This window comes from Dendropsophus ebraccatus, chromosome 4 (genome assembly GCF_027789765.1).
Source record: "Dendropsophus ebraccatus isolate aDenEbr1 chromosome 4, aDenEbr1.pat, whole genome shotgun sequence".
NCBI lineage: Eukaryota > Metazoa > Chordata > Amphibia > Anura > Hylidae > Dendropsophus > Dendropsophus ebraccatus.
The window spans coordinates 64,480,431-64,505,968 of NC_091457.1; the positions used below are offsets into that span (position 1 = coordinate 64,480,431).

A 25,538-nucleotide genomic window follows, 5' to 3' on the forward strand; every position below is an offset into this window, starting at 1 on the left:
AAACAAAATGCTTTTTTTTTTTCAATTTCACCACACTTTGATTTTTTTTCTGGTTTCGCAGTGTACTTTATGCAAAAATTCAGCCTGTCATTGCAAAGTACAATTAGTGACGCAAAAAATAAGGGCTCATGTGGGTTTCTAGGTGGAAAAATGCAAGTGCTATGGCCTTTTAAGCACAAGGAGGAAAAAACTAAAACGCAAAAATCTAAATTGGCTCTGTCCTTAAGGGGTTAAAGGCATGGTTGAAAACTATACTCCCTTTATTGGGTGTGGTTTTTGTTTACATGCAGTCGGAAGCTCCTCCTAAAAAATAAAAATTGAACAGACCAGTGAAAAGCTGTATCTCGTAATTAGTGATGAGCGACCATGTTTGTAAATGTTCGTATGTTCATGCAAACATGACACAAACTGTTTGTGTTCGCCAGTCACAAACAATTTGTTCGATGTTCGGAATGGTTATAACGATTACTTTCTAACATATTCGAACTTGAAACACGAACACGAAACGATAATCGGCCATATCCAGCCAATATTGGACATTACGGCCAATAATCGTCTTGTGTAATAGAAGACAACAATCAGCCGACATTGACGATGTCGGCTGTTTGTTGCTGTTATTTGTCTTTCAACATGTTGAAAGACAAACATCTAATATAGCAGCGAAATGCTGCCGTCGTTCCGTGGAACAGGAACTGCGGCAGCAGTCTCTTCTATCTGCTATGGGCTGCCAGGACGATCTAGGGATCACTCGGGCATACCCCCCCGGAGCTCCCCGCGGCCCACCCTGCACTCAACAGCTCGCTGCAGACGCATGTAATAGCGTTGGCAACAAGCAGGGCTGACATCGCTCGTTTGCTCCTCTCCATCGCCCTGTGTAATAGGGGCTTTAGGCATAGATCTCCCTTCTCATTGTTCAATTAAGATTATCAACAAAGCAGATTGTTGCAGACCTGCAGCTAAATGTAATTTTCAAGATTGTTATATTTATTTCAGCACAGTTTTTTTGTCTTCTTTTATTCTATTTAGAAAGCAATATGTCAAGTTCTATATCATATACCTGCTAAGAGTGCAACGTGACTGATGTGAAATTCAGCCTTCAATGTTTCTTTCATATTTTATTGCCTTCCCTCAAATACCACTGAACACCTATTATAACTTCATTGGCTGTTCCACTTCTTAGCTGTATTTCTTCCTTCGCCACTATGATATATGCAGTGCCTTCACTTACAGTTCTCTACCACCCTCTTCAGAAAATCCAACCAACTGCAGCTGAACTCCTTTCACCATCACAAAACAATTGTGGATTCAATGATTAACACTTCCAAGCGTACAGAACTGTAGCGTGTATAATGATTCAATCCAGCTCTGCTAACAGTACACATAAACCCCTGATTTAAAGGGGTCATAAACGTAACATATGCATTTTTTTACTTAGTGGATGTTTTTGAATTTCACAGTTTAAGCCAAATTAAATATAAAAAAAAAAATTTAAAAACGAAACATTATACCAAATATGTGCAAAAAGTCTAAGGGCCCTTTAATTTATTTTTTTGTTTTACATTTTGTTCAATAAAAGGCATTTTGCTAAAATAAGAAAACATTTTTCCCCATTATGTTGCATATAATAATAATGAGAATGCAAAAACTGAATTTTAGAATTTTTTGTAAAAATTATTAAAAAGAGATTTCAGATCCTTTGCTGTGACACTTAAGATTAACTCTGGTGCCTCCCTCTCTTGATCATTTCTGAGACGTTTCTACTGTATGCCTTGATTGAAGTCACCTGTGGGTTAATTCAGTTGATTAGACACAATTTGGATAGACACAGATCCGAAGAGGGGTATGAAATATTTTCTGCTACACTAAAAGTTCCTATTAACACAGTGGCCCACATAATTCGTAATTTAAGAAGTTTGGAGCAACCAGGATTCTTCCTAGAGTTGGCTGCCCTACCAAACTAAGTAATCAGGAGAGAAAGACCATAGAAGGAGAGGTGACTAAGATCCCAAGGGCCCCTCTGACTGGCTCCAAAGATATTGTGTGCATCTGGGGGAAACGCCCAAAATGTCAACCACTGTAGCAGAATCCAATCTAGTAGTTAACGCAAAGGGGCCAGAAGAAAGCCTGTCCCCTTGAACAGAGAAAAATACAGACATAGTTACATAGTTACATAGTTAATACGGTTGAAAAAAGACTCATGTCCATCAAGTTCAACCAAGGAGGGGATGGATACAGGGAAGGGGGAGGGGTGATAAGTTCTATACATATGCATTTATATTATTTTGCTCTAAGAACTTGTCTAGCCCTGTTTTGAAGCCCTCTACTGTTGTTGCTGTGACATGTTCTCAATGAAAACCTAAACTAAAGTGCTCTGGACAGAATAGCCCAATGGTTCACTTTTTAACAAGACAGCGACCCTGAGCACACAGCCAAGACAACACAGTGGCTTAGGGACAACAATGTTACCTTACTAGCTTTATTCAGAGCCAAACTCGATAGAGGAGTTTAAGTATCCTCTAGGTTTTTACTATACAAGAGAATACTAAGCCACTTCCACAAGAGTGGCTCTGATAAAGGTAACAACTGTCCACGTAGGCCAGTTAGTGCCAGTGCCAAACCCCTAGGGTGCGGCCAAAGGATGGTGCAACAGCCTTGTGGTAACAGGAGACACAAAATAGTTCAGTGTGTATAAAAGCAGGAAGAAGATCCACTAGATGGCACTGGTTTGCAGCATGAAACTCCACCTGACAAAGGTTAAACAGTTCCAAGGTAATTTACAAATTTGTATAACTTTTTGATGCCAGTTGATTTAAAAATAAATTAATAATATACCCCATTAAGCTTGATTCAAGCAACACTCATGGCCGCAGCTCCTGTAGTGGCTACCAGCAACTAGAATTGGACATATGCAATTGTACATTATACATGATGATCTAATAAGTTTTTATTTACCATAAAAAAATGTGAAAAAAGAGCTTCATGGTGCAGACAAGTAAGATGGAGACTTTCACCTTGATGGGTTGTGCAGTATATAGAGGCACAACACACCATAATGTTTGTGTCACATTAAAGGAGAAGCATTTTCTAAAAGTCGTCAGCCTGCAGGGGGAGGGAGGAAATTGATAAAGTAGGAACCTCTCCCTGTGCCCGTGGTGAGTGGCTGGAGCGGGGGGATATGCCTGTCCTGGCTGATGGACTGGCCGCTGAGCCAATTAGTGACTGAAGCAGCATCCTGCCCCAGTCACTTACTGGCTAAGCAGCCAGTCCATCAGCAGGGTCGCGACGTGGACACCCCGGAGATCCCGGAGCTAGAGGCCCAGCAGGCGTTCCTGCTGCTCACTGCGGGCACGGGGGGAGGTAAGTTGTTACTTGTAATCAGTTTTCCCCCTCTCCCTGCCATATTTTAGAAATTACATGACTTCTCCTTTAAATAATACAATATCAGACCATAATAACTTCTGTGTGTTTTGAAGAGAATTGCCAATAACCTACATGGGTATCTCTGGGCACAGCTCTCAAAAATAGGGTATAATGTAGGAATGGATTAATGATAATTCCTAAGCAGAATGATTTTTAAAGTGGTTATCCAGGATAAGAAAAAAAACAGCTACTTTCTTGCAAAAATAGTGATACCCCTGTACCAAGGTTGTGGATGGTTTTGCAACACAGCTCCATTCACTTCAAAGGAACTGATTTGCAAAACCAAATGAAAAGGGAGGATAGGAGAGGTGTTGTTTCTAGAAGGATCAGACATTTTTTTACTTTAATAATTTATTCCATAAAAAAACAACGTTACAAAGCCATTCCAGCTTCTTTTTCAAGTGTTATCTTAAAAGTTTTCAACCCCCCAATAAAAAAAATAAAAACTATTTAACAAATAGTACAAATAAAAGCTACAAGCCATCCCAGAGATAAACAAGCCCCCAAAAGTTGAAAAAAAAGAAAAAAAAAAAAACTTATGCTCTTATAATGCAGCAACACAAATGTAATTTTTTTTTCATAAAACATGATTTATTGCATAAGAATGGTACATTGTTAAAAAAAAAAATATATATATATGTATATATAACAAATTTGTATTGGTATTGCTGCATTCGCATTGAAAGAATAAGATGGCGCTATTTTTTTACCACATTGTGAAATGTATAAAATGATGGTGAATTACCCCAGGGATTGGTAAACCTAGGGCTGTAGCACTGCCCCCAGAGCAATGAACTGCTAAATTAACATATTGGTAAAACTGAGGATTTCAATAAAATGGGGCTAAAAATCTGAAAATGAAGGTAAGAAAACTACCCTCTTCCTCAGTGTCTCCTGCTCCATGGGAACATAAAAGCAGGTTAGATTCTTTTCTACACCGGGACAAGTAGACTAAACAGGCTGGCAATGTACTGGGGGATGATTTACAGTGCAGAACTATAGATGGCATGGTGGGAGCAGTAACAACATCACAGCAAGTCAGGGGTTAAATCATATAAGCTGTTCTGATCTATGCAATGTACTACTGCTGCTGATAATGATGATGATGACAAGCTAAAGAGAGGTGGAGAAGAGAATACAGCAAGGAAGAGATTACACTACAAAAGCAGCCTTGGTCTAAGGATGACCTGCTGCTGATAATGATGACAAGCTGCCCAAGGGATTGATGCCCAAAACTGTGTGTGGTCAAAGATAAAAAGGAGCCTCGGCTTGTATTTACACAGTCTAAGCTCTCTCCTGCACTTAGGACTATCTAAGTCCCACCTACACTTCCTGTGTTCCATCTTGGTGTTTTTTTTACTAGGGAGGGACCTAGTCTAATAAAAAGTAAAGAACTGCAAATTCAGTACAAGTGAAACCTCTAGTGGATGAAACTTTCGAGTCTGGGGTAATGCTTGCACACTGCTACTCCATTTCTTGTCTAAAGGAACATTACATGCATGTGACCCCCATTTTATTCTGGGACCACTCAGAACCCCATTTTTAAGATTACATTGGGCCTCTATAATCTGATATGGTTATTTTTTAGAGGGTTAATTTCTTCTGTTGACTGTGTGGCTTACATGTTAGAAGAAGTGGCAAAATCATTGTATTATGTCTCACAGACTCTCACATATATGACTCTATGATGTTATAAATTAAAGCTGGTGTATATCAGAGAAAATGTAACCAAATTTACTTAAAAGCACAGAAAAGGGCCCATACTTACCGTTTACTGCTGTACGGGTAGGTTAAAAATGGCATCACATTTGAAAACATTTTTGATTCATCTTTGTACTATTAGGCCAGGTTCACATGCTGTATATCAGCAGCTGTTCTGTGACACGGCCATGTCACTGAACAACCGCTGTCTGTGAAGTTCATCTCACAGGATGAACTGAATTTCTTTTTAATTGGAATGTGTGTGCATTCGAGTGTGCCCGCATTCCAATTACCTATAGCAGACAATGTAAGGTGTGGCCGGAGCCGCACTTTACATTGCCTGCACTGTAAGTTTTGACATTACTGCAACTACGGCCATTGTTTAATTAATTTATACATTGTGTGAACTTCCATGAAGTGGTCTGCAGCATCGGTGGTGCTGGACTGGGGTTTTATGCTGTGCTGTATCAGAGGTTAAATTATAAGACATAGAGAAATATCAGTCACGTCAAGGCTCTGGCACATGAGGATGCCCAAATGCCCTTTTTGTCTATTAACATAGATCAGTGTTATAAATGGCATATGGTAGGTGGGGAGGGGGTGCTGTCACCTTCTTTACATTGCCGCCTACAATCTTGATGTCATACAGTATTATGCCCTTTTAGTAAGATTGTCTATTAAAACATCCATCCTACATAGATATCCAGAAAGAAAACATGATGTACAATAGTCATTCCTACTGTCACTGTATGGATGCACACTATACACATTGTAACTTTTGGTGTAAAATAGTTAAAATATACTATACTATACTATACTATACTAAAATATAAATATACTATACTATACTAAAACCAGCTGGAAAAATCATCCTAAAGTAGTAGATTTCTATCCCCCTGTCTACTGAGTGCCCCTTCCTTTCTGTACAATGCGTAAAACAAGGACATTTTCATTACTTAATTGAGGCAATTACCTAGCAGTGGTATTAGGCAGATTGGTCTCTTGGCAGTCATCAATCACTCCACAACTGACCTGTCAAAATCAAAGCAAAATGTCAGGTAGGGCAACTTTTATGTTTTATAAGGGAAGCAGATAACTTTTCTTAATTAATTAAGCTAGAAGTTATTGTGCCCATGTAAGGTGTCATTGTTCTAGGATGTGCTCGGAAATACTCTATGGGTCAGCCATAGGGCTGGAATTACACCAGCTTTTAAGGCAGTTTTTGATGTTGTTTTATGAGCCACAGCTAGAAATGGACCCAAACTGCATGCGTAAAGCACCCTAAGGCAATGTTCACATACTGTAATACAACAGTCGTTATTTAACAATGGCCGTTGTATTACAGAGCAGTATCTGCCCCATTTTTACATGTTCCTGCAGTCATATCAGCCGCAGGAACATTACTGAATGGTTATTTAAATTGGCACCTTTATGTGCAATACATTGTGAGCACAACAGCTGCTGTTCCCCATAGGGTTCAACACAGTGTATTCTTTTTTTTTTAACAAGAATGGCCATTGTAATAATCTGCAACAATGGTCATTCTTGTCAAAAAAGAATGCACTGTATAATCATAGCCTAAATGTATCTACATTAATAACTTTTGTTCTTGCATCTGCCATAGGTAAATATTGCAAATTACAACATTTGAATTCACTTCTTAAAAGGTTTTTCCCAACTTCTAAAGGTTTCCACTATCCACGTATTCATTGGAGCCATGAAGACAGCTAAATCAGCTTATCCAGCACTACAAAGACATGGCCACTTTCTTCAAGAGACAGCCCCTCTCTTGTCTCCAGCTTAGGCAGGGTTTTGCTGCTCAGTTCCATTGAAGTGAATGAAGCTTAATTGCAGACCGCACCTAAACTGGAGACGAGTCGTGTTGTCTCTGAAAGAAAGGGGGCATCTTTTTGTAGCACTGGATAACCCCTTTAAGTTAGCTCTAGCAGCTCTAACTGAGAATAAATGGGGCAGTGGTTTGAATGCACAACCCACTGCTCCATTCTAACAGGAGACTTAGGTTCCGATTGTCAAGAATGCAGCTGGTTCCAGTGGTCAGACCATGTGTGATCAAATAGTTATCCCTTTCCCTTTGAAAGTTGGGAAAGACCCTCTAAAGAGCAGCAATTGTTTTGTTCCTTAGGGCCAGGACAATATTTATGTTTTTGTCTTTTCGCTTTCTGGAACTTATACATTTATTGTCTCGATTGGTTTTGTTGTGGATGAACTAAATATTGGCTATATTATTTATAGTTTTTTTAATTGATGGCTGTTAAAATGAATTTATTTTATGAGGAATACAGATTAACTACTATTGGCATACTGTTGGGACTTCATCCATAATTCACAGCCGTTTTATGGATGTATTCCCATACACTTCTGTGAAAAAGGCCTTAGAGTGCAAGCAGGCTTATGATTGGAGTTACACTCCTGAGGCTCTGTTCAGACTTCATTTTATGCATTCATAGGAAGTATATATCAGCAGTATTCCTCTATGTATACCTCTAACACAAACCTCCAACCAATATGGTCATACAGTAGATACAATGGGCATAGTCTTCCATTATGAAAGCAAACATATTCCACATTTTGTTTATTTTTGTACTTTGTGTCCTTTTGCATAGTAAAATGCTTCCCTATACAGCATGTCAACTGGTTATATATTTTTTATGGCTGTGTGCTATTTGTACTAGGCGAAAAGTAAGGAAGTCTCAATAAACTTAAGTTTATTTTAAGAAAAGCTTCTTTTATAGTTATTTTGGTCCTATCCAAATATGTTTAGGTTATATATGTTGTTATCTTTAGTATTTGTATGGGTTTATTGTGTGTTCATATTTTTCTGCGTGCTTCATCTTTTTTTAACTGAACATAGATGAATATTTCATGAGGGAATAAAGCAATATAGTAGCATTATTTGCAGACAATGCCATGCCTAGGACAAATTAATTATAGTGAATATACAACCAGTACTGATGAAGATCTGTGAATGCCAAATCACATGTGTCAAATAAAACATTTCCACCTTGGAGGGAGGGCATTTAACATTGAATATTACTAAGTCTATTATTAAGTCTACATTAATTTTACTAGACTAGGATTAAGTACAGATAAGATTTTGAAGCTGTTTAAATGTTTCTTTACAAACCATGTAGGTTTATTGATTGGATCCCTAAAAAGTAGACTACAACTGGTAATGAAGATGCATGAAGAATGTCAGATACATTTTGCCACAATGCACAGCAATTGGGTTAACCAATGGGTTAAAATAACATGTAACAATTTTGCACTGTATCTTGAAAGATGCAGAATATGATTGGGATCCTATCCTGTCCTGGGCTTTGGGATTACTGTGACGTAATTTTCCTCCTCTTCCATGGATGAATGCTAAAGAACTATGGATAAGCAAATAATACAACAAGCTGTCTTCATATCTAGCAAGATTTATTCCTCTTTTTTTAACTCTTGTCTTCTAAACTCATCTTTCCTGATTTATTATTCAGACAGGAAGCCTAACCTCTTTGTAGCATTGTCCTGCAAGCTGAAGATGCTGTTCTTGTTAAGTGCAATCATATATAATTAAGTAAAAAGCCTGGGCTTGGGATGTGCATCTGATTCCGCCTTGGTTGCGACTCATCTGCGGGTAAACTATTGTCTATGGTAATAAAAAAATCAGGAGCAGAGATGTCATTTTCTCAGTTTGGATATCCATACAATGGCAACTCTCAGGTAAGTGACAGCACTGCCCTCTCAGTCATTCTATTGCACAGCAGCTCTGCATGAAAAGGAATAAGAATTCTATTGTTTTCTTTTTTTTTATAAAGTTTTATGTATTCATTTAGATTAGTGTCATGTTGTAAATTGTATATTATGTAACAGATAAGAACAACTGTAAAGTGTAACTTATAACTAATATATATCAATTTGTAATTTTAATTTTCCTCCCACATTTGTAAGTCGGGATCATTTATAAAGTGACCCAGATCTTGCACATAGTATTAAAGAGAAAAGATAACTGTTACTAGGAATTAATGTGCCCAATCTTACTAAGGATTTTCAGTAACATCTGGTATACGTTACAGCTCGTGGATTTTCAATGCACTTTTTGTCATTATTTTTTATTGCATATAGTATCCTTCATTATCTTTATTATTTCAACGTATTGTATTTTTGATTGCAGTTTTTGGTTTCTGCAAATCCAAGTACAATGTGTTATGATTCCTCAGTATCTAGATCTCTGCCTGAGGTCTCTACTACTTCAGCCCAGACTCCTACAATCTGCTGTCCTTCTTATGAAAATAGACTACTGGTCAGCACAAGGACTGATCTGAGTGCAGCTCTCGGAGTCTATAACCCTCAGTATACCACAGCCAGTTCAGGCTACACTAGTTACCTCCCTTGCAGCTCTGACCCAACGTCCCTATATTCTACTTTGGTAAGTAAAATTGAATATCATAACACAATTCTTTACGACAGTTGCCGTGCTGTCATAGAACAGATAGATATAATGGATTGATAACATGATGATGATTGATGATGATGGGATGGTAATGGGAAGATAGATAGATAGATAGATAGATAGATAGATAAATAGATAGATAGATAGATAATTTGATGATAGATAGATAGATAGATAGATAGATAGATAGATAGATAGATAGATAATGTGCTGATAGATAGATAGATAGATAGATAGATAGATAGATAGATAGGAGATAGATAGATAGATAGATAGATAGGAGATAGATAGATAGATAGATAATGTGCTGATAGATAGATAGATAGATAGATAGATAGATAGATAGATAGAAGATAGATAGATAGATAATGTGGTGATAGAATAATAGTCATGCACCTAATTAAAAATGAACATATCCAATTTTGCAGGATAAGTTAGTTATTACTTTCCTGTTATATTTTCTAAATTAACCCTTGAAAGGTATTTAAAGTTAATATATTGTTAAAAAGAAAAGGTTGTTAAACTTGATGCCTAACAGCCTATAAGATATTATTGCTACATAAGGATTGCTCATGTTATAGATAATTCCTTTCAACTACTGTATATATGTACATGTATATATATTGTAGACCTCACAGTATGAAATGAAGGATGGCACCAACTCTCTGCATCCAGGGATAGCTCAGCCTGCTGCATACTATCCATATGATCACTCCTTGGGGCAGTACCAGTACGACAGGTAACATTCTCTTTGATCAATAAGAATAACTAATGTTCTCTCTGTGATGCTGCAACAGACATCAAACCCCACCATTTCCAAGGGACTATCGCTACATTTCATGAATCCCAAAGCAAGCTTATAATAGAGAAAAATGTTTGTAATCTTATCAACTAGGCGAGACCTCTTACATTGTAGAATGCTAATGTAGAATTACATTACAGAATTACAGAATCTATCTATCTATCTATCTATCTATCATCTATCTATCTATCTATCTATCTATCTATCATCTATCTGTCTATTATTTATTATCTATCTATTATCTATCTATCACCTATTTATCTTTCTATCTATTATCTATATATCTATCAATTGTCTATCTCCTATCTATCTATCTATATATCTATCAATTGTCTATCTCCTATCTATCTATCTATCTTCTATCTATCTATCTATCTATCTATCTATCATCTATCTATCTATATCCATCTATCTGACGATTTTAATTAAAAATAAACACAAATTTTTCTATACTATATAAATGATACATGTAGCAGGACAGTAAAATAAGTATGTATTCATAATAAATTAATCCTAAATCAGGCCCGCATTAACAAACACAACACTTTCCTGCCCTGGTATCACTATAATGGAAAGTCTACATAGCATGCCAAAGTAAAAAAAAAAAAAAAAAAATTTAAACTTTTCAGGTAATTAAATAAATTGTGTACCCTTTTACATGGTATATATGGCATACATAGGTATAAAACTGCAAACAGCAGAGTCATACATCCTGAGATTATATTCATGTGGACTAGTTCTTTAAAGAACCCACTGGCATCATATGCGTCAGTGTCCACTAGATGGTGTGCAAAGACTGCAAAATGATTGAAACTCACAGAGAACTTCCTTCATCTGCCAGCTCTGAGCTCTACTTAATAAATAGGATGTGTCTAGAAATAATATATCATGAAGAGTCAGGAAGAGCTAAGCAGACAGCTATTAAAATCTTTTTTTAAATTCTTAGCAATTTCATCCCCGCAGCAGATCTCCCAGAGGATCCAGAAGATCAGGCAGGTCCCAAATAATTTTACAATCTCTCCACAGCAGGGGGGAACACTCATCTGCAATTGGTCAGTGATTCAACTTAAATTTTAGATAGTATAATAACATTTCTTAAAACAAAAAATTATAGCATCCAATCTTATAATTCTGCATTGTGCTGTTCCTCTGTTATTCCTTCTGGAAAGTTATAAATAAATTGACAATTTGGTGCCCCTATACCCCTTGATACTGTTCTGTACTGGCAATGTCATTCAAATGTAACAGTAAACTGCAAACTATACAATTAGTAAACAGCAAACTATACTTTCTTCTGTATAAGAAATTGTAAGTCTATGTGCATACTTCGTTGTTTTTAAGAAAAGACACTGATTGTAATTAAATCAGCGTCCGTTCTTTTCTGTAGGGGCAGTATTGCATTGAATTCAATGCAATGCCGCCCGCTGTGGTCCAACATTATTAGTTATTTTAACACCTGTTCTTTAGAACGGGTGTTAAAATAATGAACATGCCTATTATTTCCGGAAGCTGTTCACAAAATTTTTTCAGACGCTGTTCACACATTGTAAAGTGCAGCCGGTGACCGTACTTTACATTGTAGTAAATGTTTAATTGATTTGCGGCTAAACCCACCAGAACCCGCAAGTCAATTGTAAAAAAAATAATGTTCCTGCAGCTAATACACCATTATCGGCTGCAGGAACGTGCCAAACACCGCCCGGCAGCCGGCAGTATTACACTGTCCCTTGCTATGCATCGGACGGGGTTATACGATATGTGAACATAGCCTAAATGTGTGTTCTACTAAATGGTGCTTCAGTGCATTATTTTAATTTGACATCTGATGAAACTTTTTCTTATAACCATTTATATTAATGGATCATTTCCTGCTTTCTTCAGTGTTCTGCAAGCATTTCTTGTTTAGTCCAAATGAAATATACTTACGCCACAAAAACTACAGTAAACACGTTGACAAATCTGCTTACGTGTATATATTAGTGTCTGTTTAAAAAAAAAAAATACATATATTTATGTAGAATTCTTTAAACTTCGGCTAGATTTTTTATTTTAAAGGGAATCTCTAAGCTTCAAATCAGGTTCCAAACTGCTGACACTGTTAGATAGCAGTTAGGGCAAGAAGACACACGGTACCTTTCATATATCCATCTTTGCTTCCAGAACATAGAAAGAGGTTTTCATTCAACGGTGCAAGGTATCAAAGAGGCTTTCCCAAGCCCCTGACTGCTTCAGGCTAGAACCCCTCCTCACTCCCCCTCTCATCCCAATCCCGACTTGATTGACAGATGGAAGCAAAGCCCTGACTGCCAACCAAGCAGGGATATGTAGATCAAAAGGGGAGTAAAAAGGTGTTACAACCTTCAACACTTTAGTAGCTTGGAAAAAAAATATCTTTGATACCTTGCACAGAAGAAAAAAAGCATTTTCTTCTATATGGAAGTATAGACAAATATATGAAAAGTACCACATGTCTTCTCGACCTAACAGCTGTTTTATTACTCTAATGTAATTGAAACTGAAAATAAAAATGAAGCAACTCTCTAATAGACTTTGATTAAAGGGGTGTATCAGCAAAAACAAACAAACAAACATTTTCTTTCAAATCATCTGGTTCCAAAAAGTTGCAGAGATTTACAACTTACTTCTATTAAAAAGTCTTTCAGTACTTATCAACTGCTGTATGTCCTGCAGGAAGCGATGTATTCTTTCCAGTCTGGAGAACATGAGTGGTTTTCTATGGTGATTTTCTACTGCTCTGGACAGTTCCTGCCATGGATAGAGGTGTCAGCAGAGAGCACTGTGTCAGGGTGGAGAGATAACACCATTTCCTGCAAAACCTACAGCAGCTGATAAGTACTTAAAGACTTAAGAATTTTTAATAGAAATAAATTACAAATCTCTGGCACCAATTGATTTGAAAGAAAAAAACTTTTCGGTGAACAACCCTTTGAAGTATTGGCAGATGACTACAGTTAAATGTAGTTAAATGTGTCTCAGGGATAACAGACAAATCCTGTATTGTCTGATCCCACAGGCATATTTCTTGTCTAGTTTCTACATTGTCTTCTATGCAAATTGGTCAGATGTGCTTTTGCTGTAATATTTTCACTGAAGATTTAATTTTTGATGGCAGTTCCATGACAATAAATCTGAAAGAGTTTCCTAAATATTTATGTGTTGAAAGGTTCGGAACCCTTGATTTTACTGTCTCCACAAGACGAAAAAATGCAACCAGAGAAACCACAAGCACCCTTAAGACTTGGTTATATGAGCATCGAAAAAATCCCTATCCAACAAAAGGCGAAAAAATTATGTTGGCAATTATTACAAAGATGACTCTCACGCAAGTGTCTACTTGGTTTGCAAATGCCAGAAGGCGGTTAAAAAAGGAAAATAAGATGACCTGGTCACCAAAAAATAAACCTGCCGATGAAAGTAAAGAAGAAAAAATTGAGGCAGATGACTACAGATCAGAGGGTAACATTCCAGGTAATTTAAACATTTCCAGTCACTTAGTAAAATATAATTCAAAATAAAATAAAGTACACTACTGATGAAATACATATTAATCAAATACAGATCTGTATTTTTAAGCCTCTCCATAGTCTATAATGCATGTAATTCATCTGCAAAAGAGATCAAAAGTAACACATGCTAAATTTTTAAAACTAAATGTGCAAGCCCCTTTGTGATGTGAGCTCCTCCCCCTTACACTTTATATAGATGATTTAATGGAGGCGGGCAGTCTGTGTGTGTAGTGAAGAGTAGGTGAAAGCAGACAGAGCAGAGAGAAGAACAGAGAGATAGGCACAGAAAAGAGAGGATGGATGGATTGGGTGAATGACAGGTTGCTGCGGGATTGCAGCTGTCTGTCATTATCTCCAGCTCCCGGGACACTGATGTGTGCGGGGCTGCTCTCACTGCAGTGGTCCCACACACATCAAACCCCTCTCACAGTCAGGAACATACATATGCTGCATGGGGTATGTCCTAGAAAGCTGAATTATTAACTCATTTTATGTGAGAGCTACTTTTCTTAAAAGCAGAGAATTAAACAATATTTGTAAGTTTTTTACAAATAATCACTACATAATAATAATCAGTACAATATGTCAATAAATGACGTTTCCTTCATTTTTCAAATACTAAAAATGTAAACAACAAAAATTAACATATTTCATATTACAACATGCAGAATTGTCAGAACTATTAAAAAATATGGTTATTGATTCTGCATGGTGAATGATGTATACAGAAAAAAATGAAGAATCAAACATTTTTTTAAAGTACCATGTAAACCAAAATGATACTGAAACAAAGTACAAATCACAAAAAAATTCTACAGTCAGATACATACAGTACATTATAATTATGTTATTACGTTTTAGTTTTTATTTCATCCCATACTTATTTTTTCAGCTTTCCTGTAGATTTTATGTTGAAATTTAAAGTCACTGCCATAACCATGTACAATTGGTCCCACAGAAAACAAGCCGATATGGCTCTGTATATGCAGAATTTAAAAACTTATACCTTTTGAAGGGTAAGGGGGGGGATTCAAAAATGAAATTTCATAGCATCCTCAAGGGATTAATGTAATTTTTATCTATGCTCTTCAACACATTTGTTAACAATTAATCAAAAGTTTGCCTCAAGTTTGTGTGTAAATGGAAATGGATCAAGTACGGCATTTGCTTGCTCTACCTGTCAATTATCAACACATGAAAAATGATCTAAGCTTACAGGTGGATTGGTGGCTATTGGAAAAACCAAGTGTTTAACCAACAGCATATTTGTATGGCCTGTTTTACATAGAATATATTAAGCACATGGGACATGGTACCATGATTTTTTTTACTTTCAAATCAACTAGTGCCAGACAGTGTCGGAGATTTGTAACTGACTTCTATTAAAAAAATGTCACATCTTCCAGTACTTATCAGCTGCTGTATGCTCTACAGGAAGTGGTTATTCTTTCTATTCTGACACAATGCTCTCCGCTGCCACCTCTGTCAATGACAGGAACTATTCAGAGCAGTAGCAAATTCCCATAGAACACCTCTCTTGCTCTCCAGACTGCACTTACTGCACGACATACAGCTGATAAGCACTGGAAGACTTTTTAATATGAGTAACTTACAAATCTCTGGCACTTTCAGGCACAAGCTTATATGAAAGAAAACATTTTTTGCTGAACTACCCCTTTAACCACGACATAGATAAATACAGTGGTCCTGTTATGTTGTTATGTTTTGTATATGCTGGTTAAGTTCTCATACTCACTTTTTTCTAGAGGGAAAAATATGCAAAAATGAGAGTGAACTGACACAAAGTAATCTGGAAGACACTGAAGAAGAGCCTAACAGGTTACAGAGTGTAGAGAAGAACATTGAAAGCCATCATGATCTGGCCACATCCAGCCTGTTTGGTTCAGGAAATAATGAAAACATTTTGACCCAAAATTACAATGCAGCCACCAATCAATCTAATAAAGAAAATACAGAAGACCTTTTGGGACTAATGGTGGGGAAGAAAAGCTTCCAAGGATACAGTGAACAAATAGTAAGTTGTGAGAATGCAGAAAAACCTAGAATATGGTCTTTGGCTCACACAGCAGGGGCCACTATTACTGTGGACACTGAAAGTGGTGATAGTAGGTCAGTGAGCCCAGACTGTCTCTTTTTGAGAAGAAGACACTCTACCCATGGCTTGTGCAGTGAGACAAGGTCCTTGCATAGTATAAAGACTCAAACTCACACCGAATGTTCTTTTGAAGAAATGTCTCAGTCAGCTAAGGTTTATAGAACTTCAACATTCAACTTACAGTCTTTCCAACTCAGCTGTCCATACCCTGTTTTGGGAGAATCATGTGATTATTCCTCTGGAGTGGAAGGTATCTACTCTTCTGTGTTACTGTAAAAACTATTAAAACTCCCCTGACATGTTTATTTTACTAAATGTATGTATTTACCATAAAATAACAATTTCTTAGAACCTATTGTTGTGCCAGGACGACCCTATTGATGGGACAATTTTCTAGACCTATGGAGAGATCATTGTTAAGGGATGGGGAGGCTGAGATCTCCCGATCCCACCCTGTCTGTCTTCTAGTTTCAGTTTTCACTTAAAGGATTACTTAAAAGGTTACTTAAAAGGGGTATAGTCATCACAATAACTGTATGTAAACTAGTAGGTCATTAAAGGTATGGAATGTTGCAATTAGTCCTATGTACCTTTTAAGCTGTGTCTCTCTGCTAGGCACTCTGAGCTGTCTGTCATGTTTACAGCTGGCTGTCTATGTTCCCGACCACCTCTCTGTGTTATCAGGGGTGAACAGGCTGATGACTTGCTCCCTCACTGCTCTGCAGGGAGCAGGGCTCCCCTGCCTGCCCACCTTACCTTCAGTAATCTATCTTCACGTTGACGGCTCCCAGGCTCTTGGAGCTGTCAGGACAGGACTTGGCATAGCAGAGCCCAACACAGCAGAGTGCAGAGCAGAGGAGCACATTGATGCCAGGCAGAACAGTCAAAGACTGTGGAAGTGCCTGCACTCCACCCAACGCAGGAAGTAAAAGCAGTTTGGCAAGTTTGAGAGCTGAGAATAACCCTTTAAAACCTAAAGTGACATATGGAAAATGCTACATAAAAAAAAACAAGATTTACTATTGAAAATGCACCCGAATTTTGGTGCACTTTGCACACAAAAAATGGTGTACATGCTTTGCACTGTATTTGCTATGTGTTTTCAGACAATTTTGAAAATGAAAAATAAAAATGGCACAGAGGTGTCATATATCACCTTGTAAGGTAGGACAATGTGCAGGGCACCATTTCAACAATCATTTGGAATATCCTTCCTAAGAATGACTATGGTAAATTCTAAAAAAAATAGCTGAAATTTTTTATTTAAAATACAGATGTTTTTAATACATTTTAAGGCTATGTTCACATGCACTACAAACAAAGGCCGCTCCGCGTGAACAGCCGTTGTTTAATGCTATCTACAGCTGGAATTAAAGGAGAAGTCCGGCAAAATTTTTTAATAAAGTATTGTATTTCCCCCCAAAGTTAAACAAACACTAATATATACTTATTACAGGAAATGCACATTAAGTTCTTTTTTCCCTGCACTTACTACTGCATCAAGGCTTCACTTTCTGGATAAAATGGTCATGTCATGACCCGACTCCCAGAGCTGTGCGGGCTGTGGCTGCTGGAGAGGATAATGGCAGGGGGACGCTGAGGGACACAGGGCACTGGGGGGACACTGAGCATCCCTCTGCCATCATCCTCTCCAGCAGCCACAGCCCGCACAGCTCTGGGAGTCGGGTCGTGACATCACCATGTTATCCAGGAAGTGAAGCCTTGATGCAGTAGTAAGTGCAGGGAAAAAAGCACTTTATATGCATTTCCCATAATAAGTGTATATTGGGGATTTGTATAACTTTTGGGGCACAATACAATACTTTAATAAAAATTTTTGCTGGACTTCTTTAATGATCATGATCAGTAATTCCAGCCGTAGGTAACGTTAAACTACAGCTGCTCGTGGTGGACCGGCCGTCGGTTGTATAGTGTTTGTCAACATAGCCTTGATGTACTTTATTAATGGCTTTGGTCCCCTTCTGGGTTAAAAATTGGCCGGCCCTCTATTCCTGTTGCTGTGCATTGTATGTACATAGCAGAAATGCAGGCGTTAGCATAGCTGTATTATCATCTCACTGCATCCTTTGTAAATAGTGTAAATATCTCGAACCAATGAATGCTGTACCCAATGCTAGAGACAGACAGCACCAGGTAAAGCATAGATTAAAGTTACTTGTCCTCTTCCCTTCCTGTGACAAACTCTCTCTCCTTAGGGTACTATTACACGGAACAATAATCGGCCCAAATCGGCCCGATTAGGCCGATAATCGCTCCATGTAATAAAGACAACGATCAGCCGATGATCGTTGTCATTGGCTGATCGTTGATATAGGTTAGAACCTATAATTGTCGGGCGCCGATCGCGCACCGCTACGTGTGATAGCAGTGTGCGGCCAGAGACAGACGATATACATTACCTATCCACGCTCCAGGGTTGCTGCTGCGCTCTGCTTCGCCCCGGGTCCCGCGTGCTCTAGCTTCAGAGCGGCCTGTCTGAGCTGACAGGCCGCTCAGCCAATCGCAGGCCGGCTGATCGGCTGAGTGGCCTGTCAGCTGACAGGCCGCTCTGAAGCAAGAGTGCGCGGGACTCGGGGAGAAGAAGACCGCAGCAACAGCCCTGGAGCGTGGATAGGTAAAGTATACCATTTAAGCAAGGTCTGCAAGGACATCGGTAACGATGTCCTTGCAGCCCTTGTTAAACGATTATCGGGCCGTGTATTAGGCCCAGTAAACGAGTGCCGATCTAGCAGAGTTGTTATCCGGCCCCTATCGGCCGGTCTAATAGTACACTTAGAATCAGCAACTTGGCCCTCTCCTGAATGTCCTTACATCTAACAAACCAAACGTTTAGTTTCACCCGCACACAAGCCTCCACATCCTGTCTCTGTTGGTGTCATTTAATTTTCTGTCCTGAGAGCTCAAAGAATCCAATTGCCTTCAGTACCACATTAACCTAGATGACATTCAAATTTACCTCTGTGACCCAGATATAATATCCATACAATTCAGATTTCTATAATCCAACTATCAATCAGCTATATTGACCTTCATTTTTTAAACTCAACATTGACAAAAATCTGGCATTTTTCCACATCCTTGTCTGTGACTCTGCTGCCCAGTAAGAACATCATTCTCCTTGTTCTTTCTTAGCCTTTCCCCTCTGCTAATCTCCTAACTGGCCACCCATTTCAAAACATTATTATTTTCCTTTCATGCAGTACATGCAGTACATCTCTGAGCTAATTTTCAAACATTTCTGAAAATATCTCCAAACCTAGCAAGACCTTCTTTGTTCTACTCTAGTCTGCTCCTTACACAGCCATCTCCAGGATATTGCCTGTGCATCCTTCACATTGTGAGGCTAGATAAAACTCTTCCTCACCTTTAGAACCTTCAAAAGCAACCTAAGGCCCCGTTCCCACTGAGCAAAACTAGCGGAATTCCGCTGCGGAATTGTCCGCCGCGGAATGCCGTTAGCCTCCCGCTCATAATGGGAGTCTATGGGAGATGCGCGCTCCTGCCCTGTCCGCGCTGAAGAATGAACCATTCACATTAATATAGCGACTTTGCATATAGCCATGTATGTGACCAGCGATGCTAGGTCACTGCCAGTCACTTGTACAATTGTATGCAAACAGCATAGAGTGCCACATACATTTTTGAAGGGGTTTTCTCACCTACAGAAATTCAGCTAGGAACTGCTTTCAATTTCTGGTTCCTGGTACAGTTAGAAAAACACTAAAGGGGTATTTTTACCTGCTACGTGAAGGAGGGATTCCTATCAACCTGCTTATGCTGTATTCACAAATACTTCAAAATATTGCAATTTTGCCAGAATTTTAGCCGATTTACAATAAAACTCTGCTATGAAAAAGAAGTGTGCGTATTATGGCATAGAGTAATGTTTCCCAAACTTTTTTCACTCCAGGGCACCCCTACCAGATAGTGTTCTACAAAATACAAAAAAAAAAAAAAACACGTAATTCATTGACTCACTGGTGACATCTTTCTTTGATCTGATCACTTTCCCTTTTTTTCTCCATCTGGCCCAGACGACCATGATGATTTCTTCCAGCTACAATTTATCTCTTCAGAACCTGCCAGACAAACATCTTACGCTCTGATCTTTTCCAGCAACTTCCTTCTCTTTTTTCCACCCGTAGGGTCCCAAACTGTAATAATTCTGCTGCTTGGTGTCATGTTCAGTAAAGTGAGCAGGTATGTGGGTAGCTGCCTGTATGAAGAATCCACTGTTGTGCGCAATATGGTAATAATGTCCCCAGCTGTACCCTCCATATAGTAATTACGCTTCCTGCTTTGCCCCATATAGTAATAATGCCTCCGCCTCCTGCTGTGCCCCCTACAGTAATAATACCCCCTGCTCTGTCCTCCATAAAGTAATATTGCCCCCTACTGTGCCCTCCATATAGTAATAATGCCACCTACTGTGCCCTCACATAGCAATAATGTCCCATGCTGTTCCCCTATATAGTAATAATACTCCCTGTTGTGCCCTCCATATAGTCATAATGCCTCCTGCTGGGCACCTACATATAGTAATAATGCCCCCTGCTGTGCACTCCACATAGTTATAATGCCCCCTGCCCTGCTGTGCCCCCATAGTATATGTCCCATGCTCTGCTGTGCCCTCATAGTATATGCCCCCTGCTCTGCTGTGCCCCCATAGTATATGTTCCTGTGGTGACCCCCGGAGGTGTTGTGTTGGAGGATAGTCCGTCACTTGCTAAATGGTGGGGTGTGACACCACTCTGGTGGTGGATGGCTGAGATACAGCCGGACCTGAGGATGTTATTCTGTGACGCCAGTGCCAGTTGGGGACACAGGTGTCATGGCATGCCTGCTTTTATTTTGTAAGGCAGGTTGTACCCTTTTTCCCTGTGGACAGTGTCCTGCCAGGATGCTACAGGGTCCCTTGGGACAATATTATGGTTGGCCTGAGTGATGTAGTGACCCTCCCAGACTATCGCAACTGCCACCCACAGAAAAGGGAAGTGTTCCAAGGCTATAGTGTACACTGTGTTGGTGCTAGATGAAGAATCTTAAAGTCCTTTTACCTCAAGTAAGCTTGTTTTTACTTGAAATATACTTGTGTGCAGCAAGTTATACAGCTGTGACTTGACAGTATACGTCTCTCTTGATAAAGTACTTGAAAATACCCTTGATAATACTTGTGGACGAACACTTGACAATACAACAGCTAGATCTGTGACGGGAAGGTAGCAAGGAGAATAGTGCTGACTGAGTGGCTGAGAGTCCCAACCCAAGTAGTACTGTGCTCTGCCGGGATGTTGGAGGCTGAGGTAGAAGAATACTTAGAAGAAGAATAAAATCCTTGTACCTGTGTATCAACCTTTGGGTCTTCACACTACCTAATGCCCACTAGATTTGGCTGAACCATCCTAGGGTGTGACACAAGGCCCAGACCTTGTTACCTGGGGTGAGTGGAATGCTGAGGGTTCCTTGCTGACAACCGCTCTACGAGATAGAGTTCCTAGGTTTTGAGCAACTTTGCTCGATCAGTTCCTTGCTTACTGCTGTCTGTGGATAATTTCTTGCTCTGTGACACTCCTAGTCCACAGCGTGGGTTGAGGTGATCTCTGACTCTTGAAAGGGGATTAAAACTGCATAGTGTTGTGTAGCGTTTCTGAGAAGAAAACTGTTAGAGGTGTCCTATCTGACATCCTACCCATACGAGGTTCTGACTAAGACTGACTTGCTCTTCCTGTCTCCCACGTGACTTTCTTCCTCAGCGTAACTAACGTTCACTATGAGTGGGTGAAGAGTGCAATAGAAGAAGTAAAGAGAAAGATGATAGGAGAGAAGAAGAACAGATTCCCATAGGTTCACAGATCCATGTGACATGCGAACGAACAAAAACCTTTTACATACTTCAGCTGTGCAGCTTCTAAACACATACTTCTATAACAGCGACATCTAGTGGCGAAACTTTATTACTACTTTCATCACCACATAAGTACAATAAGCACAGGCTTTTACGAAGGATGTATATAATAGTAACACCCGTGGTTGGACATCACACTACTGCACTGCTGTGCCACCATAATACATACCCCCTACTGTAATGTGACCCCATAGTATATGCTCCTGCTCTGATGTGCCTCTATAGTATATGTGCCCAAACCTCATACTCACCTGATCTGGGCAGGGGCAGGTCTTCTCTCTGTCAGCCGTGACAGATCCTCCAGCAGATGCAATGATGTCACATCACTGCACTGGCTAGAGAGATCAAGCCTAGTATGAGAGTGCTGCAGACTGAGGTTCAGGATCTCACTGAGTAGAACTGCACTAATGGATTAAAACTTTCTTTGCTGAGTGAGGTCCAAGAAATCTTTGCTCAGCTCGTTGAGGTCGTGTGTGTGTGTGGAGGGGGGGTGTTAGAGTGGTGTTTGGCTGCTATCCTGAGTGAACTTTATTGATCGGCACTGAGTAAGGTGGGGGCGGATAGGGTTTTGTGCTAACTGCCCCCTGGACCTTGACAGGACACTCCCAATGGGCCCTTTCCCCTTGGTGGGTTCCGGGCTCCCTGGTGGCCTAGTCTAAGCCTGCCAGCAAGCAGCTGGCTTTTCTGGTTGCTGATTGTCAGACCCTCATCGATTTGATATTGATGACCTTTCTTGAGGATAACACAACATTACATTTTGCATGCAAAGACCTTTAAGTGTAATGAAACATAGTAAAAAAAAACTAATACTGAGTTGATTATTGTGTATTTGTCTTTTTTTTAGTTCTTGAGATAGTTACACGCCCCTTTAAGTGAATGAGAGTAACAGAAAACCAGTTGTTTCATCTAAACTTTTTTTTTAGGTTGAAGTGTCATGGAAGCCAAGGCAAGACACATACTTTTTCTACATCAGCCATCTGATGAAATGACAGTTCTGACTTTTTTCTGATTGTAGGGAATGAGAGATCAATGAAGACAAGTAAAGATGTTTCAGAATACAGACAAACCAGTTTTATGGAAGACAATGACTTGCTAAGGACAGCATTCAGACCAGTTATGAGGAGGTGAGGAGAAGTAATATATTTTCAGTAGTTTTTTATTGAGTACATTTTGTAATCAATTTCCTCTAATAAATGAATATACAGTGGTACCTTGGTTTAAGAGTAACTTGGATTAAGAGTGTTTTGGTTTAAGAGCTCACAGTCTTTCAAAATTGTGACTTGGCGTAAGAGCTAATGCTTTGGTTTAAGAGCTCCCTGTTCTGGGTGGGAGTGCAAGTGGAGGAGGGGCATGGTCTGCATAGCGGGGTCTACAGCACTGTACTCTGACCCAGGAAGTCTCCCTTACCTTCCAAATCATAGCAGATCCACTTCAGGCTGGGGCTTGCATCAGGGGACAGGACTGTGGAGGTAATCTCTCCATAGCTGTAACCCCTCTCTCTCCGGACAGAGAGTGCTGCATGTATGTGCCCACATATGCCCTGCTCATTCCTTCATGCTCCCTGCAGTCTCTGTCAGCCCTTGTGTTTCCCATCCTCTCCATTCCTGTACAGTAACTTATAATATCACATATTCTGCTGTTTCTGAATGTTTGTTTTATTTGTTTTATTCAGAATAATAAATCATTATTTTTTTTATTTTTTTTTTGGGGGGGGGGTGGAACCAATTGTCTGCATATCAGTGATTTCTTATAGGAAAAATTGCTTTGGTATAAGAGTGGATTTGGATTACAAGCACGGTCCCGGAACGAATTACACAGTGGTGCCTTGGATTCCGTGCATAATTCGTTCAGGGACTGTGCTTGTAATTATTATAGAATACCATTTTGACAGTGTGTGAACATGGCCTAATACTTTTTCATGTTTATTTCTTTAAGATTCATTCACCAGACCTGAAGATGCAGGAGGTTAGAAGGAAAAGAAATGTGTGTCAAATAGAAGAATTGCTCCTTCATGTCTAAAATTGTCTAAGAAATTATATGTCAAAACATTTTTCTTTCTACAATCCATCATTGTGCCATAACCATGATGAGGTGCTCACTAACTGAGCTGTTCTGTTGATTGTAGCAGTTTATGTTTAGATTGGTTTAAATAAATTCTATAGCATTGTTGTCTTGTTTTCTAAGCAACTGATGTTTAATCGGTGGCCGGGAGCTGCATTTTGTGTTTATATTCCAGGTCTGTGGTCCCCAGGAGAAGGCAAATTCATATTGTGTAGCTGCATGAGCATTGATATACATTAGGTGCTCTTCAAAACCATAGAAAAAAGCAGATATAGGGGCACTGCGGTATCTGCATAGATGCAAAACTGCATATTTGCTTTCTTTATCTATCTAAGGTTATATTACTACAAATATAGCTGTGCAAAAAAAAGGCATGTATGTGTCTGCCACTTGACCTTGCTTGGCTAATTTTTATTTGTAACTATTTGATGGACTTAATCCTGCACTGAGAATATGTAGGGTTGACCGCCTTTGCATTAGGTAACAAATTGTCCAGCTAATTTATATTATATATATATATATATATATATATATATATATATATATATATTATTTTTTTTTAATTTAAAGGAAATCTGTCAACTGCAATTTAAATTCAAAACTGCTCATAACTGATAGGTTAAGAAGCTGAAGAGGCTTTCTCGAGCTCTCCCCTCCATAGCAGGGGAGAAAGGAGGCATTCCAGCCTGCAACTATTCAGGACCTAAAAATGGCATAAAAATAAAAATGACGCAAAAGCCATAATTACTTGATACTAAAAAGATAAAGAACTATGGGTGGGCTATTTATTTATGTAAAATGGTGGGCTAATGGTGGACTACTACTTTAAATGCCTCTTTCAGGTCCATTGCATTATAATATTTTGCCTATGTTACAAGTTTGAAGTTAATGATATGAAAATATTACTGTTGTTAAAGTTGTGTTAATTTATGTTAATTAGTTGATAATTAATGCATCATTATCATATAGATTACAGGCTTTTCTGATAAGTACAATTTCAGCTAAACATCTTGCCTCTATATTTATTAGATATGTGTGAGTTTGATATTTGCTAACAGTCTTAATTTTGCCTGGACAATCCTGCCTACCAGGCCCTAAAGGGGCAGCCTCAATGAAAACTCCACTCTAATAGTGGGAGTTTCGGGGGTGTCCACAGGCATTTTGGATGTGTTACCAGGAGGTAGGACCCAAATGTCCTGGTTTTGGCTTTCAACATGTTAGTAACTATGGATTTGCTTTGGCTTTTATGTTTGTTTGTTTGTTTATTTATTAATATATTTATTTAACACCAATTTGTTCTGCTTTAAAACCATTTACGCTTTTGCATGATTTTTTTTATTCCATTTTGTTTGTCATAAATACACTATACTGGGCTATAAACACTAAACTGTGTTATAAAATCCTGGTACTTAATAAAATAGACTTTTCGTCCCCACCTGACAGTTCATCCTTTCTGGTTTATTATTTTTCAGCAATGTCTAAATTATTCGGTTTGTGGTTTTAAGAGCACTGTTATACAGTCTGGAATA

The 25,538-nt window shown here is 38.8% G+C and overlaps 1 protein-coding gene across 1 annotated transcript; it reads left to right on the forward strand.

Moving 5' to 3' along the window:
- The first annotated feature begins 8,775 nt into the window (after positions 1–8,775).
- IRX6 (iroquois homeobox 6) lies at positions 8,776–23,942 on the forward strand. Its single transcript, XM_069968455.1, has 7 exons — positions 8,776–8,847; positions 9,299–9,553; positions 10,207–10,316; positions 13,564–13,868; positions 15,673–15,941; positions 22,964–23,072; positions 23,884–23,942. The coding sequence occupies exons 1-6, from the start codon at positions 8,776–8,778 to the stop codon at positions 22,979–22,981; spliced, it is 1,029 nt and encodes a 342-aa protein (XP_069824556.1). The 3' UTR covers positions 22,982–23,072; positions 23,884–23,942.
- Positions 23,943–25,538: the final 1,596 nt, after the last annotated feature.

Bases quoted from the DNA above. Each gene is read 5' to 3' on its own strand.
- IRX6 (XM_069968455.1), top strand. From the start codon at position 8,776: ATGGTAATAAAAAAATCAGGAGCAGAGATGTCATTTTCTCAGTTTGGA. The intron at 9,554-10,206 runs GTAAGTAAAATT...TATATATTGTAG, and splicing joins CGTCCCTATATTCTACTTTG to ACCTCACAGTATGAAATGAA. The intron at 13,869-15,672 runs GTAATTTAAACA...ACTTTTTTCTAG, and splicing joins ATCAGAGGGTAACATTCCAG to AGGGAAAAATATGCAAAAAT.